This window comes from Pollachius pollachius (assembly GCF_949987615.1).
Source record: "Pollachius pollachius genome assembly, chromosome: 8".
NCBI lineage: Eukaryota > Metazoa > Chordata > Actinopteri > Gadiformes > Gadidae > Pollachius > Pollachius pollachius.
In genome coordinates this window covers 10,594,265-10,615,562 of record NC_136941.1, presented here as the reverse complement: position 1 = coordinate 10,615,562, position 21,298 = coordinate 10,594,265, and the positions used below count along the sequence as shown (strand labels likewise).

Genomic DNA, 21,298 nt, shown 5'->3' with positions numbered 1-21,298 from the left:
AACATCTGTACCGCCTGATGCAGAACAGCAGGCCATGATTACAGAAACTATCTTGAGTTTGTGTGTGCGTGTGGTGGTGGTTGGGGGGTTCAGTAGAACTACAAGCGAGGCAATTAGCGATGGATCTGGAGAATGCTGCGTGTGCAGGAGGGGGGAGGGTTCACTAGACTAGTTTTGCAAAAAATGCTGCTGTAAAACCCATTCTAAATAGGTCTAATGATCTTAGTGGTGCGATGGGACATGGACCCTTTATTCATATATTTTAATAGGATGCGTCTAGGACATTCTTTGCCAAATTACACATTTGTGTACTGGAAAGTAAAGAGTCTGCAACTGGAAAGTGTAGTCTTAGCTCTGTTATTCTGAACATGAGTGAGTACTAGAAGGCCTACTACCCAAGGTTTGGTCGTGACATCTCACTGACTTACACAAAACCAACGGGTTTGACTCCCCCCACCGGGATCCAAGGTCGTTTGAAGTTGAATGTTGTGATACTGCAAACACTTGAACAAATTGACTGTTGTATTGTTTTAAATGGCTTGAACCATTTTACGGAAAAACTCATTTGCCGTCTGGATTGCTTTTCATTAAATGTTATGGTTTCCTCTGTTATTCATCCAACAAACTGCACAATGCATTAGAATGACTGGGTTACAATTTAAAAGAGGAATATAAATTACAATATGAATAGATTATGTGAATATTTATAAGATTAATGGAATATTATAGTTCCTTTTATTCCCATGTTATTAACTGATACGTGAACAAGGCAATACAAGTTATATGTGTGTGTTTGTGGTCGGCCTCACTGACACCATAACATACTAAATATAAATATAACCTAAACTACTGTAATAAAGTATAGTACTTGGAACAGGAAAAAGAAAACATTTGTCGAGGTTTGCCCAACACGGAGAGTGGCCTGACACAAACTCAGTAGCCGTGTGTCTCTCCCCGGCTGTGACACCAAGAGTCTGGGATGAGAGACCGGCTCAGCACCACCACCGCTACCTTCACACGCACTGCCAGCATGTATGCCGCTACATCGGGACATGAAGGTCCTGGCATAACGCTCAGCGACAGGCCCACCGGAGCGGCAACCAGAAGGGGCAGGGAAGGACAACGGGAGAAGAAAACAAATAAGGTTTTACATCTGAGATTGTTGCATCCAGACAATACGAACTTGGCGCGGTAACACAAGACATATTGCCGTTCAGTCTCAGGAAGAGCTGGGAGATGTATTCGGGACAGAGAATGTGTGTGTGTGTGTGTGTGTGTCTCGTCTAGAGGCTGCCTGAGGGGTACACAGAGTCTTATGAAAAGGATTTGAGCTGACACGAATCACAGTCGCTCCATCTTCGAGGAGGACGGAAGATGAATTATTCAAGCAGCACAGCGCTGCATTGTTTCTGACGTCTTGTGTCTTTCGGGGAAGGCGAGGGGAGCCGGTAACAACAGGCAGCAGCAGCACCTCTCCCTCTCGTCGCATGACAGCCTCGGGATAGAGCAAACAAGCAACCTCCATTTCTCCTGCTCTCTCCAGAGGACAGGGCATTATTTCAGAAAGCAGAGGAGAAATAATGGCTCCCTCGCACTATGACAGCCATCGCGGCATGGCGCCTCATAACAGATTGCTGGTCTATCACTCGCCCAACCAGGATGAAATGACAGCGCTGGCCGACGGATAGCACTCCACATCTCAGCAGAGTAGCTGTTGCTTCGGGCTTAGCTGTGCTTTGATGTTATTATACTAAACAGCCTGCAGCACTAGGGCTGCCATTTCCCCCAACCCGAGTCCCACAAAGAAAATATAAATTCATCTGCAATGGGGAAGTGGGGGAATTGGTGACAAGAATACATTGATAATTTGCCTACGTGGTGATCTCAGAATAGACCTTGTATTATTGAACTATCATGCAAATCTATAATATTGTAGTATTATGTGAGTAGGTCTTTAAAATATGCAAAACATTTTTTGCTGGATTGAGGCACATAAAGTTTACAACTGCAGAGTGAATGATGGCAGGCAGTAGTATAATAAAGTGACCTTTTAAACACATTTCCTTGCGGTTAGCGATGTGGGTAAAATAGAGTGCACTACAAAGACTGTGAAACCGCTTAAACATACAGATAGTCGCAGTGTTTGCTAATGCGGTTACTGTTCATCACTACAACAAGGCAAGCTGCTCTTTACTTAAATGACATAAATAAACTCATGTGATGTGGTGTAACTTAGTCATTTATTTTAATTCCACACATTTTTCCAAAAAAAAATACAAAATACTCAAATGGAGAGAACACAGGACTCACAATTGTTCTTATTATTTCTACTTTTTGTTTACATTGTGTCATCCCATGGCAACTACTAGTATGTACAATAAGCTTCAAGATAACCAGTATATATATAAATCTTAGCAGTCAGAATTTACATTCTGCTATTGCCGCTTTGAAACAAGAAGCTAAACCATTGACAACACTTAACATCAAAGCTTCTTGGAGACACGAAAAGAGGGACTTGGAAGGCAGGGGGGTTGAGGCAGGAAGGATAATGAGAGACATCGAAACAGACATAGTGAGAGAGACATCGAGACAGACAGTCAGAGAGACAGAGACAGAGAGAGACAGAGACAGAGAGAGAGAGAGAGAGAGAGAGAGAGAGAGAGAGAGAGAGAGAGAGAGAGAGAGACGGGTAGATGATGACTGAGATGATGTGACAAACAGATTCTCTCAGGGCTTGCCAGACTTAATTATTAAGGGACATAAGCTGGCCTACGTCCACAAGCTTCCAGACACGTTAGATAGTGTGATATCTTCCAAACATAAGAGCCCTACCTCTGTACGTGTTCACGGATAAACGATAATAATAAAAAAACGAGTGTAGCCACAGTTTACCGGGTATCAATATAAAGTATAAAAGAAAGATAACTAGTTCTTGGTGCATTGCACAAACAACGCAAGGACCACCAAAAACCTTGTTACGTATGCTAAGGCAGGGAGCCCGGAGAGAAATCACACATGGGCGCACACATACTGGTTTGACAGGAGAGCATACATGTAACAGTCAGTGATCTCACACATCCATACACACACGCAGGCTCAACACATCCTCCACAGAGGAATGGAAGAGGCTGGTGGTCCCTCTCTTGGGGGTCCTGGGTGCAGGGGACACAGCCCTCAAGCCGCCCCAACAGCCCCCTCTGCTCCGTAGTGTCACAGTCAACAGCCAGGGATGGAGGATGAAGCATGACGGCGGGAACCGTAATACAGAACTTGGCTTGAGCAACACCATGTCTTATGGCACCGGCTGAGGACCAAGCTATCTGAAATGTCTTATAGGGCTCCAGTTGCAGTTGTGGTGAAATGTTAAAATCTGTTTCTATAGATCAGGCGTTAAAAGGACCCGGAGGAGTAACCCTCTCGTAAACCCTTCAGTTCGGTCCGAAATTAAAACGTGTGGCGGCACATTTCTCAGCTCTATGAGTGAAGCGTTGGAATCCAATGGATGGAGGTCAAAGATGTTCCGTCAGTGCAATTTGTCTTTTCTCTCCACCCCTGTCGGGCCCCGGGGTGTTGATCACAGGCGCCCCGGTGACCACGGCTTCACCTTTTCAAGTGTTCTCAATTCAGTTGAACTCACGCCGAGCTCGCCCGGTCTGACACTCTGGTGCCTCTCACAATGTGGTGTGTGATGGACCAGTTGATGGATGGATGAACGAGATAAGTCCACATTGAATCACGACTCTCGCAGTAGGGGGTGGGAATAGGACAACAATAAAAAGGTTGGCTGCCTGTGTAATGCCTTGGTTCTCCCCTCTGAAACAAGGGATAATGCTTCGAAAAAAACAAATGTACTGGAGGCTGAGACGACTTGGGTTGGAGTCCACACCTAGTAGTAATAATAATAATTATAATAATAATTATATGTTTATATATACTATTTACAGACTCAGAAACGCCATGCTGTAGCTTTTCTTAAAATTATGAAAAAACCCAACGATGTATTAAAATAAATGTTGAATTTGAATTTAAGAATAGCACTTGTATATTTTCCATAAACTGTCTGACCGGTCTCATTTTTTTAAAATATTTTTCATGGTTGTCATTGATAAGCACAGTGTCTTGTTCTAGCACCTACAAAAAATGTCAAGGAAGTTTGTCATGCAGGAGTCTTGAGAATGTTGTTACTACTGGCTATATACCAAAGAAAGTCAATGTCTTGAAAATCAATTATGAAAAAAAAAAAAGGTCCATGGACAGGAACGTAAGCCAAAACAAACAGTTCTCAGACGATCCGCTCGTCCGCTCTGCGCTTGGTGACTGAATGTGTGTTCAAAGGAGCTCTCGCCTCCCTCCCCAGCCCAGTATGTAACAACGTCCTTCCGTATCTGTCAGTCAGGCTCCTCCCCCCTCAGGGAAACGGGGGGGCGGGCCTTACAGCTGCTTGTCGCTTTCCTTCTTCAGTCGACTGAAACGCAACAACATTACGTACATTAGATACAGAACTGATACGGGTGAGCAGGCTGGTCTAGTGGTTAGGGGGTTTGAATCCCAGCCAGAAGGTTCAGGGTTTGAACCTCTATGTTCCCTGTCTACCTGTTGGCATTCTTGAGCAAGATGCCTTATGCCTACCTTCTCCTTAATGACCTAATGATCAAAATAACAGAAAGTCACTTTGAATAAAAACATCTGCAAATTGACCAATAGAGGGAAGGATAGTTTAGCGATAAGCAGGTTTCACTTCCTGCCAGAAAATTCTGAGTTCTAGGCCCAATGTCTGCGCACTAACCTGGAGGCCTCCTTGAGCAAAATAGCCAACCCCTTAACTGCTCATTTAATGAGCCAGTGGTGGAGGATAAGGAGTCTTTCGACTGGCTGGACAGGAGTCCAGTAGGGGGGGGATCAGGGCTCACCTGTAGTAGTCCTCCTGGCCGGGCAGCGGGCCCCCGTGCATGTGGTGGTGCCCGTGGAGCCACTGCTGCTCCATGGCCAGCCTCTGCAGCTCCGCCGACTGGGCGTGCATGGCCTGCAGGTGGTGGGCCGCCGACATGGGCGGCGCTAGGCCGGGCGGGAGGTCCCGGGGGTAGGGGGTCCCTGGAGAGGAAGAGAGGTGATTGATTGAGCGTGTCCGTGTGAGCCTCAAGTGTAGAATTTATTTTAAGCAAGGCTTTTGCAGGTGTTGAGGTGGAGAGGGTGTGAGGGGACGTGTTGGGGGGGGGTCTCGTACCGAAGACGGGGTGACGCAGCATCTCGTGTTCGTGCTGCGGCTGGCCCATGAGGGAGTTGGGGATGGCACCCGGTGGGTAGGGGAAGCGGGCCAAGTGGGGTCCTCCTCCCAGGGGGTCCATCGCTAGCGGATGGCCCCCGGAACCTGGAGGACACACAAGGCATTCGCCACCACCTTCTGGGGGTTAGTATCTTCAGGGTCAGGGCACTCATCACACAGCATCGTGTATCACAGTGCACCCGACACGCTCTACACATCACTATCACTGTAACTGCAGTGTAAAGAGACTAAAGAAATAAGTAACGTACACGTAAATCAATATAAAACGGGTATTAACTTCAAACTCTTTTTTGACTTTTGGAAATATTTCTACAGCTTTTAATAAAAAATGTAATTGTAATGTGGTTTAAAAAATATATTAGGCATTGTTATTATCGGTATCCCTTTACAATAACAAAGGTGTGTATAAAATGGACCACTTGGTCCCAGTCTGTCCTAAAGCCTCCAGACCAGCCTTCACGTGGAGGTGCAGGGGGTGCGTTCACCTTGGTGGAGCGGGTCCTGTTGGTGCAGGTGGAGGTGTGAGTGGATGTGCGAGTGCTGGTGGTGGTGCGGCGTGACGTTGAACATCTGCAGCCGGGCGATGGGGTCGTTGGCCACCGACGCCACCCGCTCCATGTGGAGCCTCTCGGCCGCCAGGCGCTCGGGGTAGCTCATGTCGGGCCGGCCGTGGGGGCCGGCCAGCGCCAGTCGCTCCCGCTCCAGGGGGTTGAGGCCCGGGTGGAAGGAGGCGAAGGGGTGGGGGCCGGCCATGGGGGGCAGGCTGATGGCCCCGTGGCGGGCAAAGTGCTCCATGGGGTTGGTGGAGGGGTGCATGCCGTCCATCTCCGGCGGCTTCATCTCGAAGCCGGGCTTCATGCGCTCCCGCAGCTCCCTCTCGCGCATCTCCCGCTCGCGCATCTCGCGCTCCCGGTGCTCGCGCTCCCGCATGCCGGGGTCGGCGTTGTACATGTGGTAGGCCAGCAGGGGGTCGTTGGGGTTGAGCGACACGAAGAAGGGGTGGTTGCGGTTGGTGGGCGACATGACGTGGGGGCGGGCGTACTCGCTGAGGGTGCGCAGGGCGGGCGTGTCCGGGCCGATGTAGGGCGGCACGGCGGCGATGGTGGTGGGGGGCCCCTCGAAGGAGGGCCGCCCGTGGCCTTGGCCCCCCATCTGGGGGTCGCCCATTCGGCTGTCGTGAGAGCTGGAGGCTTTCTGTGAGGGGGGAGAAGAAGGGACAAGTTAAGCATGATCAAATGGTTTTATTTGTTTAGATTATGCTTCAAAATAAACAACAGATGAGGATATTGTATGGAAAGGGTTACCGCTGCTCTCTCCGCCTCCTTTTCCCGTTCCCGCTCTCTGTCCCGCTCCTTCTCGCGCTCTCTCTCCTTCTCCTTCTCCTCCCGGATCTTCTGCTCCGCGTCCCTCTTGGCTTTCTCCAGAGCCTCCTCTCGCTTCTTGGCCAGCTTGGAGGAAGCCATCGGAGTGAAGTACAAGTCTGTCCTAGAACACGAGTTGTAGCCTCGGTCCAGGTGCTTGTAAAACCTGTGGTCCAGAAATAAACAAATACATTATGATACATTACTGTTGTTGGTCTTGGAACCCCATTACCCTGCCCGTCAGTATAAACCTCCATTATGAGTTTAAAGAAAGCCTCAATGTGGCTCCTTGCCACTTAAGCACAAGGCCACTTAAGAAGCCTCCGTTCCCATCCCACTGTGATTAATCTTCCTGCTCTGATCAGCCAGTCAGAGCTAGAAGCTAATCTGGGCTTTGAACGAAGGGTTAGGCTGAAGATATTCAGTTGAAAGCCTACGGGCTGGGAGGAAGTTCTGAGCTACACATCATCTTAACGCTGAGCTGCACCGACGACCTCCTCTGAACGCCCGCGGGGGGGGGGGGCTCGTGTACATACCTCGCCGATTGGCTGGCGTGGCTGGGAGTGTTGACGACAGTGGGCTCGGGGGAGGGGCTTCTCTGGGGCGGAGGCGGGCTCTCGGGCTCCTCCATCTCGTCCAGGGGCTCCTCCTTGATGTGCACGGCCTGCAGCGGGGGCCCGCCGCTGGCGCAGGAGGCGGACGCAGGGAGGGGCATGGAGATGGACGAAGACGAGGGGGCGGAAGACGACGATGACGAGGAGGAAGAGGCGGCGGAGGGAGGCTGACAGCGCTCCATGGGATTCGTCGAGGCTGGGGGAGGGCCGGCGGGGGCCAGAGCAGGGCTGAAGGGCAGGGAGGGATGAGAGTGGGGGGGGTGAGACGGGAAGGGCAGCTGCAGGGGGCCACAGCCGGGGGGTGCAGCAGCAGCGGCCGACGACGGCGGCAGGGCAGGCGGCTGGGAGGGGCCCTGGTGGCAGGACGACGAGAGGAGGCTCTGGGACTGGGTGAGGATGGGGGGCTGGGCCGGAGGGGGGTGCAGCTGCTGGCCCTGAGGCATGAGCTGCAGGGGGGGCGGGTGCGCCGAGGGCGGGTGATGGGTGGACAGCGAGCTGAGGGGCTTGAGGGCGGGCGGAGGGGGCAGGTTGGAGGGCATCTGGGGGAAGGGAGGCGCCGAGAGGTGGGGCGGGTGTTTGTGGGACTGGGGGTTCGCCATCTGCGGGATGGGGGTGGTGGGCGGGGGCTTGATGTGGGGCATGGACATGGGGGCGGGGAGCAGCGGCTGCTCCCGGGGGGGCTGGCCCATGCCCTGGGAGGAGGACTGGGACGGGGGCGTGTGGGGCCGCGGTTGCGACTGGCTGGCGTTGGAGGAAGGCGGCAGCTGAGGCTGGCCCATGGGGGAGAAGCCCTGAGGAGGGTGGGGCATGTGTCCAGAGGGGCCCGCCTGTAGAGGGTGAGACATGGGGGGCACGGGCCCGTGGTGCGAGCCGGGTAACGACTGGGGGGGGCCCGGAGGCTGAGTCAGAGGGGAGTGAGGAGACGGCAGCCTCTGAGGATGGAGGGCGCCCCCCGGTTGGATGAGAGACAGAGGGCCCGCCTGCGGGTGAAGCTGGGGAGGTAGAGAGGAGGCCGAGGCCGCTGTAGGGGGGAGCGACAGGGGGACGAGGGGGGCCGAGGACGTGGGGAGCGCGGCGGCTGAGGAGGTGCCCGGCTGACAGTGGATGACTGGAGGGTGCTGCTGGGCCTGCAGGAGCTGCTGCTGCTGCTGCTGTTGTTGCTGTTGTTGTTGTTGTAGGAGCTGGAGCTGTAGCTGCTGGGCGGACGAGTCCGAGTCGCTCTCGTTGTCACGGGGGCTGGGGATGCTGGGCGAGGAGCTGCGGTTGTCCTGGTCAATGTCTTTGGGGTCGCTGCTCAGCTCCTCGTTGACGCTGCGGCTGTCCGAGCTCTCGCCCTCGCCCTCCCCCTCGCACTCTGACGGCGAGTCCGGTCGGCTCAGCTCCTTCAGGGACAGAGGACGGGAGAGGTGTCAGCTCGTGGAAGGTGGAACCTGCATTATACTACTATATATATATACTAGACTACAATGTTTGTATCACACCGGTTAGGGAATGACTGTTTCTGGTTGGTCAAATTTAGGAGCCAATTAGAACAGCAGTTGCAATAAGCGATGCTTCACCATAACAAACACAACGGCTCACCTGTGTCTTTGACTTTTTGGGGCCGGCCCGGTCGGGTTCTTCCGTGTCGGACGCACCCTTCTCTCTCTGTCGCTTGACACTCTTCATGGGTGAAGGTGCCTCGTCCTTGATCTTCTGTGGGTGCAAAACACAGCATTAGGAGAGACTCTTATCAGGACGCGCCGTCCCTCAAGTCTAAACCCGGAACACAAGCCTCAATCTTGTGTTTCTCTGCTCATCGCGGTTACACGCGGCTAGCTGGGATTCATTTGGCAATCAACTGTACATTCATTTTGGGCCAATTTGCTATGCTGAGTCACAGTCCAACATTTCGTTACTCTCATGATCAATTATTTGGTGGGCCGTTTATTAGGATGGCACTAGTGATGGTTTTGAATGGTCCATACCATTATAATGCTGCTGCTTAATGTGGTTCAGCTAGTATATGAGGACTTGTGTTTCCCACATGGGGACTAATGACCGACTGGTGGCTGGTGCAGTACCTTGCTGGACTTCTTCATGGGGTCCGTCTTGCTGTCCGTGCTGTCCGTGCTGGCGGCGCTGGGAGAGGTGCGGCCGCTGGAGCGGAGGTCCTCGTTGTTGGGCGAGGCGCGGCCATCGGGGCTGCCCGTCTGCTTCTTACGACCACTGCGTAGCGTCGACATCTGCCCAGACACGACCACAAGCCCCCGGTTAGCACAGCAGCACGCACGCGGTTAGGCGGCGGAGATTACGTTTTTATCATTTCCATTTGTTATTCGGTGTCCTTTAGACGTGTTGACATGCCATCGGGGACCGAGTGAGAGAGTTTAAAGCGTTCGCAACGACTAAACATAAACTATACGCCTCAACGTGCTACTGCTTGCTCTAAGTGTACAGAGTGATGGATAACTGCTCTCAAGCCAATGCTCTGGGGAGAGAGAGAGTGAGGAGGAGGAGGTTAGGGGAGGGGAGAGAGTGATGAGGAGGAGGAGGAGGGCAGGGAAGAGAGTGATGAGGAGGAGGAGAAGGAGGGTAGAGGAGAGTGTGTGGGTAGAGGAGGGTTCCCACCGAGCCGCGGTTCCGTCGGGTCCTCATGCTATGCTTCCCGCTGAGTCCATCCTCTTCCTCTTTGACAGGTTTGAACATGAAGGGCGGAGGGTCCACGGGCTTCTCGATGGGCGGCAGCTCGCCGTACTTCTTGAAGTGGATGCGGCAGTCAGTGCACAGCAGGATGTTCTCCCGGCCCCCGTGGTGCCAGTCTTTGGAGTCTAAAGGGAGGGGGGGAAATGCAGTTTACAGAGAGGTACCACAACCAAACGTGAGAGAAATCTCCCCCGTAACCAGTCGTCACCGCAAGGGGAAAAGAGGTCTTTTATGACGTTGTAATGTGACATCGGAGGACTATGCTCATGTTGACACTTGAAAACATATGACCGCCTCTGTTTGTTAACAACTAAAATTATAACAAAAGCTTGGGGTAGGAGTAAGAGGGTTAGCTGCAAGCCCTTTCCTAAGCCTCTGTTATTTGTATCGTAGAACAGACGAGGTTAAAAGGAGTTAACGCCATAAAGGCCTAGCTATGAGCCGGTCCTGTTGTGGCAGCAGCCATGTTAAGCTCTGTCAGATGGGGAGCTGACACGGGGAGCCAGCTGTGTGCAGAGAGGGCCGGGATAATGAGCTGCAGCAAGTCAACCGGCTTGTGGGCTTGTGTCTGATTTGATCAAATTAGTCCTGACATCCGCTGATGCCCATCTGTCACCCGGCACTGTGTGGTGCAGGCGGGGGTGGAGGGAGGTGGGGGCGCAGATCAGAATCATGATGGGAGTAGTCATGTGGGGCTGCGGTGTAGCGGTTATCCGGACGTGTGCACAGAAAAAAATGACAATTTGCCAAGTGAGAAATAGAAGTATCTTACTGGTGCTAAAACAGTGTCGGCAGGCGTAGCCCTTCAGCTCCTGCTCGCTGTCTTCGCTGTCAAAATCATCTTCACTGGCTGAGCTGAGGTCCACTGCAAGAGGGGAGACAAGACAATTTAATACATCCTAATCCTGCCACGGAAACACCACAGACAGGTCCACCACAGAAAACGTGATATGTATTCCCCAGCCTTTCGACTGGAGGCAGCACATGTTTGCTTACAGAACTCGCTGGAGGGGGGTCTTGACGGCGTGTTGACGGGGGTGGAGGCAGTGCGTGTCTTGATGCGTCGGAAGACGGGCTGGCGACGGTGTCGGCGGTGGGCTCGGGAGCTGGCCGCCTCTGGGGTCTTCTTCCAATAGTAGTAGAAGGTGATTAGTTCCCCCTGGGAAGGAAAAAAACAATAGTGATGTTGAGGAACCCATGCTGTGGTGAAGAACGGTATCATACCCTCAATTGCTAAAAAGATAAATAAACAATTTATTTTATAGACCTCTAAAAGAGGGAACATTCACAATCCACATTGTCACAATGTGTTCCACAATCAACATCACCCAAATTTTGATACGTTCAAAGAAACGCGAATTAATTCGGCCAACTGTTAGCAACAAGAGCAGCATTATAATGGAGCACGGTCACATAGAGTCCATGCCGGGTTTTGCGGCTGTCCGGGTGTGTTTGTGCTACGACCGTGTCTGCCCCAGGATTAGGTTAGGAGGCTGGCTGAATGCAGGGTTATAAGGATCAGTGCAGTGCTGGCTGCCTGGGTGGCAGGGGCTTGAATGGGAACAAAAGAACATGTCGGGGAGAGCTTTGGCGCTACAAATAGGGAGTGAAATGGCTCCTTGCCCCTCCACTGGAAGAGTCAATTGAACTTTAATCAAACATTCGGAGGGGCGCCCCTGCCAGTGAGCAAGGCGGATAAATCCAGTTCACAAAAGGGCTGCTAGGAAATCAATAGCCAACTGAAACATTAACACATGCAATCATGGATCAGAAAGCACTTTGCCGGGGCAGTCTGTGCAAATTAACTGCCGCTTTCCAGCCACACTCAAAATAATAATAAATAAGTCCTGAAAATTGGCCACCGGAGTCAGTGGCAATTATGCAGCTTCCTGTGGGGGTTTGCCTGACTGCCATGCCGTGAACTCTAACTTGTTAGTGGTCCTCAAGCAGTGCCATAATAAATCCATGAAGGAGGGAGTGGAAGGGATTGTTGGGTGAGCTGTAAGTCACCTGTAATCTTTAGGGCACAGAGGGCAGTCGTCTACGATATGGGCCCTGCGGTCTGTTAAACTGCTGCTCAACAAAGCTCTCAGTTTTAACGGCCATCGATTGTTTTTTCTTCCCAGGTCTGGCTAAGAAACTTGGCATAAATTAAAGAGGTGCGTTGCTCTAAAACATGTTAATAGCTTTGCTGCAAAGACCAGCTTGTGCCAAGTTGCTTTAATGCATTTACTTTGTAACGTTTCAAAGCTCCATGACCAACATTAACTCCAAGAGGCAGGAAGCCGTAAGACACATCAAATAAAAAAAGTTTAAATGCATGCAATGATCCAAAAATACGGTTAGGAACGAACACATTCACACAGTATAACTGCTCCTCAACATAAAATTGTATCCGGATAAGTGCAGAGCAGTCTCTGGCGAGCGGCTCCTCCCGGTGTTTGCCAGCCTAAACACTATGTCTGGATCACGGGCTTGTCCCTCCATCGCTCCAACGAGCCGGGTAAATATCTGACATTAACGGTACAAGATAATTCTCTCTCAGTGACTGCTTTGACTGGCAAAAAGAGCTCCACTTGGGCAGCTTATGCCCCTTTAACAAGATCTGCTTTTATGTAGCGCTGCGGGGATATGCGATGCATATCCACCCATGCCTGTAGGACTACCATCTTATCAGGCGGAGCAGTGCTGGCAACACTGAGGGAGGATATTGAGCGGCTCAATGAAACCTCTCGCATGCTTGGGGGAATTCAACCGTGGGGAGGCGGCAGAAGCTATTTATTCCAGCATGAAAGTCGCCTAAATCTTACGAGCTCGGAAGCACAGTTCCACAACCAGCTCGGAGGACAACTGCAGTGGAGCACACATCTGGAAGAGTGGGATGCATTCCACATGTCTTTCCAAATGGGAGTTCACATGATACAAATCAACTTGGGCGGATTGGTAACCCAGAAACCAATCACAAGGGGAGACTCATAACCCAAAGACAAATCGGAACAAAATGGGGAATGGTACACTCCCCCGTAGCATTTAGAGCGGCAATACTATTATCCAGGAAAATAAAGCCTTTTGGAAGAACTATTAAGGAGAATGTGCGGATGGTAACAACAACAAACAAAAAGCTATTTCCCTCCCGTCATTCGGCCCTAACGCTCCTCAGGCTTTATTGAGTTAGCATGTGTTTCTCCCTGTTATTGACTGGATGCAGAGCTGCCTTGTTGTGTGCCTGCCTCTCTCTTTAGAAGGGGCAGGTTGAACAGACAGCCAGCGCAGGTGCATACTGAGGAAAGGCGGGCGCCCCGATGTGAAATCTAATTGAAATGTGCAGATCAAAAGTGTCGAGTGGTGCCGAGCGCTGGCTTTGCCTGGTGCTTAATGACTGTTCTCAGCAGTGGCCCTCAGCCTGGCCGCTGCAGGCTGACAACCACATGGTCTCCACAGACGCGGGGGAAAGGTCACCCTGCCCCTCCATCACTTGCACTGTGTCAAGTGCCATTATATTGGGCAGGGACAAATGAAAACATTAGCCCGGGCTTTTGAATGGGACCTAACAGGTGCAACCGAGGGGTAGCTGGTAACTGGTGTAAAACAGTGTAAAAAAAATAAAAACAAAAAAATAACTGGGTTTATAGTCTCTGCAGCTAGAGAACAGATACTTCATCGCCCAATGAAAGGCCTTGTGCAGTGTGAACCACATGGAGATAAAAAAAGGAAAAAAGACAATGCACAACTGCTTTCGTACGGTGGATTTGTTTTTCCTTTCACAAATAACAAGAATAAAATGATCTAGAAAAATAGGCAGTTAACTCCCTTAACTGCCTATTACCCCAATGGGTTTCTTAGTTGCCTATGAAAATGTCATTCCTGTGCTATTTATGTTAACAGACAGCTTGACAGTTGATATAGCTCCACTGATCTGCCTGTCAGTCAAGCGGGATCTCTCTGAAGCCTAAAATCCAATCACTGACTCACCCCATCCATAAATGTCACTAAATCTTTGTAATAGAGGCATACGCCCAAGGCTACATTTCTAGTTTAAAGCGTTAAATATCATGGCCTTGGCTGGGCTAAACAAATATGGCCTTGCATTCATTTAAAATTCAAAGATAGTGCTGCCATTTCATGTTTTTGGCATTTCTCCCCAACAATTTTTATAAACCGCACTGGTATGAAGTACATAATAAATAAAATAAATACCAGGCTGTAAAATGAAATGGAAGACTTGCCCTGGCCTCTGCAACATCATTTCTACCCAGCCACTAAATCATTGTAGAGTGCGCGTCTGCTCCCACTAACACGAAATAGTGACAACATAAGCTTGGTATTATAAGGCCTTTTTCAAATGCTTCCATCTGCAGGAGCGCTCTGGGTGGTGGATTATCCGACAAGGAATGGGCTTACCTCATATCACGACACTCAGGGCTTCCATTCCAGTTATTGCCTCTTGAAATGGTAGCGTGTGTAATGTACATGTTTGAACTCTACCAACTATTTTCATTTTCGTGCAGCTGTGTATCTTTCTCCGTTTGACCATTGTTGGCAAATTCGGCCAATTGATTGTATTCTATACTTTGCTATATACTCTCATTTACATTCACTAGCAAAAAAACACCTTACTAGCACCTTTAATGGCAACATTACCAAACTTAGCTCACAATGCTTGGAGTTAAAGGGGACATATACCACCAGGTGTGAGTGTGATTAGCCTTACAATCCATTTCGAAAATCTGCCCCATATGACATCACTAGTGGGCGTGTCCACCTAGATCTGTCCCACTGACCTTAAATGTCCCATTTAAGGTCAGTGGAGAAATCTGTTGCTGTTGCTGTTTAGACAGATATGGTATATCATTCCTCTAAAACAGCTAACAGCTGACAGCTAAAAATAATATAAACTTTGAATCAGGATTCAGTGTCTTGCCAAATGGGATTTCGCAGCTCAAAAAGAGATATTCTACACTTCTCGAAGTAGACAATTAGACCTTAAAGTGAACCATTACAAAGTAACAGCGAGATGTCTGAAAATACTTCTAATTCAAACACACACACATAATGGTGTGCATTTACTCTCCTGAGCGTCTGCAGGGTAATTACAGCCTACCCCTACTCCTTTCCGTTATGTTTGAGCCATCATCCTGAAAGCCTACAGAGGACAGTGTGTGGCCTGCAGGCGGGGATGAGGGCGAGGGCTAAACTCATGTATTTACACTCTCATCCCCTCTCGGGCGCAGGCCACAGCAGATGGTTTCTGTTTTTCCTGGCAGATTTGTGACATGGCCACAAAAGGCCCCTACTTTGACACAGAGCCAAACGGTTAAGGCCGTTACTGGCAGGAGCCGGAAAGGAAGGAGAGAACAGGGGAATTAGGGAGGGGAGGGCTGGGGAGAAAACCAGCGAAGGATAACAATGGACAATCAACATGAAAAAAACACACAATAAAAAAAATCACCCCTACATTTTAGACCAATGAGTCAGTCAGGGAGTTGAGAAAACAGCAGGAGATATGTTCCCTCGCTGTGTGATTGTGTGTGTATGTGTGTGTCTGTTCCTGGTGGCTGATACTGAGTTGTGTAAACTTCCATTAGGGCTGCCGGTCTGTTCCCCTCTTGCTCCCTCCACAGTGTGCAGCCGAAGGAAGGAGGAGGAAGAGGAGGGGTAGGAGGAAGAAAGGAGCTGCGAGGCTCACTTCAGAGCGAGGCAGAGGAGAATGTTTATCTTTGGGGTTAAATTAAACCGAGGCTTAATGGTGACACATCACCTCTACGCATGTGCTTTCCACTGCTCACTAAGTCGAATGGTTAATACAGTGTATTTCTCCAGTATGTGGTACTTTTGCATCATTCCAATGCATTTTGGAAAGGACGAGGTTTGGCTTAATGTTATTAGGAGGGGAATATTATTCCTTCGTGCCACATCTGGAAAAACGAAATCTGTCCCTCAATCCAGATTTAAGTTCTGCGAAAAAGATTTGAGTCACTACTGAATAATATACAACTAGTTTGCCTGGTGCTAAACTGCATTATCTTTATAAAATGAACTAGCATTTCATAAAAATAAATGCTGTTCAATAAAGAAACGCTCTCAATGCTACCGTACAGTTGTGGGAGCATTATCATTTGTTTTTGATATACTTTGAATTGCAATACTTTAATTGCCTGAATACCGGTAAAAAAAAATTACACTTTTTTTGTGAAGCACAATATACATCTTCAATATCTAAAAAAGCCCCATGGCTCAATTAGAACCAGCCTTTCTTTTTACCAGTGACAGCACAAGACCATGTTAACCGTATAAGTAAAGGCCTTACGCAGCTCAATGAAAAGTAGACCTTTTGCTCTGTAATGCCTCCAAGCAGACAGGCGGGTGAAAATGAACACTGAAAGGCTCTTGGCTGGGCCACTAGTGTGCGTGTGCATGTGTGTGAAAGGCAGTTAAATAGACAGCCTTTCCCTGCTGCGCGGAGCCTTTCTGCTGGAGAATGACTGAATAAGCTCTGCTTTCACAGGTCAGGGATGCACACGCTGAAGAATCAGCACTCATGTTTTTCCTGCTGTAAGCGCTTTTGCCAATGAAAGCCGATTGGATAACAACAGAGCTTTTTGCAGAAAAGGGGAGGGGGGGGGGGGGGGGGGGGGGGGGGGGGTCGTTCTGCTGATAAGCTGGTCCCACCCTGAAAATCACAACACGGAGCTGACCAAAGAACTCAATTACAGCGGAAGCGCCCTTCCTCCAGCCACTCCATCTATTAGGCTCAACAAGGTTTGACTACACTCACAGGGAGACTAAATCGTCAGTAGCCTGCCGAAGGATCATTTATCCCTGACGGGCGTCCATTTGAACACGCTACATCGTTTACTAAGCACACGGACGCTATTCCGTCAAGCTGGCTGCAGCTGTTGCAGAGCAGGCCTGGCAGTACGTGGGTCTGGTTTAATCAGCGTCGGGCCCAAAGTACTCATAATCAGGCTCAACCCCGGGCCCCCGTGCCGCTGGTCGAAGGACGTGGCAATGAATCGGGCTTGACATGTGTACAGATTGTGCAGAGGCAAACATCTGCTGTGAGGCTGGGTTGTAAACAGCGCTCGCATGGTGCCCACCACATTGCCTGTGAAGGACAGTGCCTACAGGCAGGCAGGCAGGGAGGGAGGGTCACACGTCCCCTTCGTCTGGATGCTCCTCTGACAGCATCTCAGGAGATCTCCTACTGCTTTATGTGTTTTTAAATTGACACTGTGGCGCCGTGTTTGTGATTCTACACAAAGAAAGGCTAGTGGGTGATAAAAAGACTGCAATGATATTTGGTGTGCATTATATTTTTCTAACAGTTCGAAACAATGCTGAATAAAAAATATAAATAATTAAATCTAATTAAATTTTTTATTTTTCTTGAGAGAATTGAACCAGCTCAACAAATAATATTTATTCACCCCCTTAATATCCTTTGTGCTGCATATTTTTGTTATTTTGTTTTTTTAACTGCTGCAATGATAAAATGGTACACACATCTATCAAAAGATTCAATAAAATTATCATTAATTATCATTAACAAGATTAAACTTTATTGCTATGTATCTGAGGAAAATTAAAAATCTAACTGTTCCTCTCATAAAATTAAAGTGGAAACTGTACCATAACTCATCCACTTTAACTTGTGACCACTTAAACTCTGCACCATTGCAACCAGAGCATATGTAGCGCTGCTCCTTTGAGCCTCTATTAAGCCCAACCAAACTATTTGTCTAGCGGAAAATATCGGGACCAAGACTAAGACCTGATCCGTGATCAGCCGTTTCAGCGCAGTGAACCATCGGGAACGATGGTAGTGGCCGGCTCAACTTCTGTGACATTCTCTCCTGAGTGGAAGGAAAATGGTGGCAGTGCGGGATCGTTGCAGACATCCAGGCGACACACCCACTTCCCCCTCCGGGCTTTTATGTGACTTTATATAAAGCATTCCTGAGCGCTAGTCAGGCCTGGTGTGTTTACACAGCGTACTGGCTGGCCCTGGCACTGGCTGTTGCAGTGCCCCTGACGCTTCAGGGCCAGCACAGCTATTAGTTGCTGTATTGCGGGGGGGAGCAGTAGAGGACTGACCATTCTGAAGCCTAACCCTCCAGCTAATCATGACCAGAGCGCTTCCCGGCCTGGGCTCTGGCTGAGGATGCTGGGTGATCGAGTGCACGGCCCTGGGCAGGACATGCTACAGGAACACCCGCACTGCTACAGAGCACATCTCCTCGCATGGCTTGGCATTGCACGATGGAGAAATCCCCCGCCCCACAATTTGCCCTCTCTCCATTTCCCGGACATCCACCAATCTTGTGAGATTGTGGTTCTTCCATGTTCAGCAGCTTTCCTGAGGGGGCTGAATTGACAGGCAAGTTCACAGATCAGCCTTTCTAATCACAAGCGCAGGTTCCATAACAGGCTTCTGCAAGCCATTTATTTTTGGCCTCGGTAACAACCCTGCAACACTGCTTTCCAGCGGCTTCATTTAGCCGGCTCGAACTACGCTACCTTACTCTCTCCCAGTCATCCACTCGTCTTCGCCTACGTTTAATGGGCAGTTTATTTTTCCATTTGAAAGCCAAAGAGAGGGAGGCGCGAGGATTAATCTGTCCCTGCTCCGCTCTGGGGGTGTCTGTGCCGAGTCCTGGGGTTGTATTACATTTTCTGCCGCGCGCACACGAACATACACACAGGCTATATTATGTCCTCAAAAGCCAATCACATACACACGCCATATTTTTTAACCCGGCACAAATAAGTACAGATGATTTTTATCAGGAAATGAATATTCAGAGACCGTAATCCCACATTTAAGAGGTACAAATTGATTTTGAGAAGAAAAAAAAACTAACTTACTAACGCACTGATACACATACAAACACAACTAATGATGCAAAGACTGAAGTGGTAGGGAGAAATCAAGAAATATACCTGCATGTACAGATAGAGGTTTGAGAGGGACATAGGGACATCTTTGACATTTCCTCGGCTCCCAACCAACTAGGGGATGAAATAACGACGGGTGTGACAATCCCCTTTGATTTCCCTTTCAAGACTGTGGCAATCATCTGCCACTTCTAGAAATAGCAAGCATACTACAAAAAGCATGGTGTGTATCACTGTATTGTGTTCCACTATATATGATTACATTTTTCCCTGCCGTGGGAAATGTCTTAGCTGCTTTGCAGGTCACTTAACTAAAATGTGCTTTACCCCTAACCCTAAATGTCAACTTTAATAGAATTTACGGAACAGAAAAATACATGTAGCCTGGTCCCCACAAAAAACGAGGAAAGGAAACAACCCAAGCCATGTATGGCAGACATTCTTTGTGTTCAGCTTCAAGGTTGCCGGATGGTTGCAGGGTAAACTGCTAGGTTCTGGGTTAATCATTGTTCAGAATGATTCCCTTTCTGCTACATTAACAGGGCACAGGTTTGTTTAACGATTAATATAATGTTAAAATGCGCACACACACACACACGCACACACGTACGTACAGGGGGTGGAGCTCTGACAGAGGTACATCTCTCTGCCAAGGAATATAAACAAAACAATCTCAGCCGCTGAGTGCGACAGATATTAATTCAGCCTGTCTACCTACATTTCATGCCTATCAGCAAATGGCAAGGCTTAAAACTACCGACATGTCACTTCAAAGTGAAATGCAGTGAATGACTCATTTGATTTGTTAGGATTCACATTCATCCATGCTGATCAGGATGGAGAAGTGTGTCAACCACTCAACCGGATGTCAAATGAGACATCAGTCCTGTTAGTGGTCGGGTATTCTGTGACGGAAATTAAAGAACTGTTGACCTCATTATATAAACAGTGTAACAAGCTTATTAAGGCAGGTAGATAAAATAATTGATAAATCTCACTGAACTTGGAATAACAACTGTCATACTATTCTGCGTAGTTCAAAAGTAAACTTTAGATGCAATGATAGTGAAAGAACAGTATATAATAAACACAATGAACTGTGCTGTGGATAATGATTCACGTCACGTTTACACCTCTCATCACCTGCGTGCCAACTATAGGTGCTTATAAACCCTTGATGTGTTCAGCATGTATACTTTAAATGGCTGCAAACATGGCCACAGCCTGGTACTCAGCTTGGGTACAACTAAATGTTTTATAGCAGCGTGCTGAGAGAGCAAGAGAGACACACGCACACAGACACAGAGAGAGAGACTGAGCGAGAGAGAGGGAGAACTAGGACGGTATTGCAAAGCAGGGGGCTCAGGATGGCAGGCTGATCTAAGTGCTTATCAATAAGGCCTCAGGTTAGGAAACAGCTGCACACTAAACCCCACATTAAAAATAAATGTTTACTGTTGGAGCGGTTCTGCGTATCCTGAGACACATGTGGCTCGTTCCATGTGCCATGTCTGAATATAAAAACTAACATTATAAAAAGGCACACACGTCTCTCATTCACTCTCAAACACCCGTTCTAACCAAGAAGGAATGAACATGAACTTACCGTTTCTTTGTTGGGAAGAAGCTCTTTCCTGATCCTGAAGAAGTTCTTTCCAAACTGTCTCAAGCCTTTAATGAAGCGTTTCTGGAGATGAACATAGAAAAGAGACACAAAGAGAACAACAACAACATCAGTTAGGGTTTGTAAGGTCAGACCAACCACTTAACGTGACATGTGAACGACACTAGCCTCAGTTTAAAGTCTGGAGTAAACACTGATTTGTCAGGGTACAAAACCAACAAGGAAAGGAGAAGTCATAGTAAGACAGAAGCTAAAACAATGTTGCCGTGTTAATGTGCACAAGGAAGATTTATAAATTATTATAATGTTTCCCACAGAACAGTGGATGGCACTGCTGATCATAGAACTCCAAAGTTCAAAGTCACAATGTAAACTTGAGTCTACAAAAAGCAAAGCCAATGCCCTTAACACAGGCTTGTTTGTCATACAAAATATAACTGCTTATTTATGAACAAATAAATATATCCAAAATCTGACCTTGTCTAACTGGCACAAACACATAATATACAAAAATGTCCAAATCCCTTAAAAAAGGCAGAATATGTAAAGGACACAGGGAGCAGCGCAGTTACAGGAATCGCTGCCACATTACATGTCCTGCCTAATTCTGACATGTAAAACTTAACTGTGACCATACGGTCAAGTCCAAAACAAACACAGCAAACCACAGCAGCAAACGGGAATAAAGCGTTTATTCCAGAGAAGGTAATCCCCACCTAAATGCATTTCTTCTCCTTTAAGAGAGCCACAGAGAGCGTGAGCCATAAAAAGCCGAGGCTGAAAACATTCATAACCAGCGAAGCAGACAACCAACAGATTTACTTTCTTGTTCCAG

The 21,298-nt window shown here is 48.7% G+C and overlaps 1 protein-coding gene across 3 annotated transcripts in view; it reads right to left on the bottom strand.

Moving 5' to 3' along the window:
* Window positions 1–2,223: 2,223 nt before the first annotated feature.
* rerea (arginine-glutamic acid dipeptide (RE) repeats a) overlaps window positions 2,224–21,298 on the bottom strand; it is an 89,568-nt gene continuing 70,493 nt past the window's right edge. For 2 of the 3 annotated variants that reach the window (XM_079742462.1, XM_079742464.1), the window contains 12 exons: window positions 20,446–20,526; window positions 10,941–11,103; window positions 10,717–10,809; window positions 9,870–10,069; window positions 9,323–9,484; window positions 8,841–8,954; window positions 7,182–8,641; window positions 6,589–6,811; window positions 5,770–6,478; window positions 5,225–5,398; window positions 4,911–5,091; window positions 2,224–4,465 (listed from right to left, as the gene is read on the bottom strand). In XM_079742462.1, coding sequence (XP_079598588.1) covers window positions 4,432–4,465; window positions 4,911–5,091; window positions 5,225–5,398; window positions 5,770–6,478; window positions 6,589–6,811; window positions 7,182–8,641; window positions 8,841–8,954; window positions 9,323–9,484; window positions 9,870–10,069; window positions 10,717–10,809; window positions 10,941–11,103; window positions 20,446–20,526 — 3,594 coding nt within the window. In that variant the 3' untranslated portion in view covers window positions 2,224–4,431. The remainder of the gene's footprint in view (window positions 4,466–4,910; window positions 5,092–5,224; window positions 5,399–5,769; window positions 6,479–6,588; window positions 6,812–7,181; window positions 8,642–8,840; window positions 8,955–9,322; window positions 9,485–9,869; window positions 10,070–10,716; window positions 10,810–10,940; window positions 11,104–20,445; window positions 20,527–21,298) is intronic. The other variant, XM_079742463.1, reaches the window with a different exon arrangement.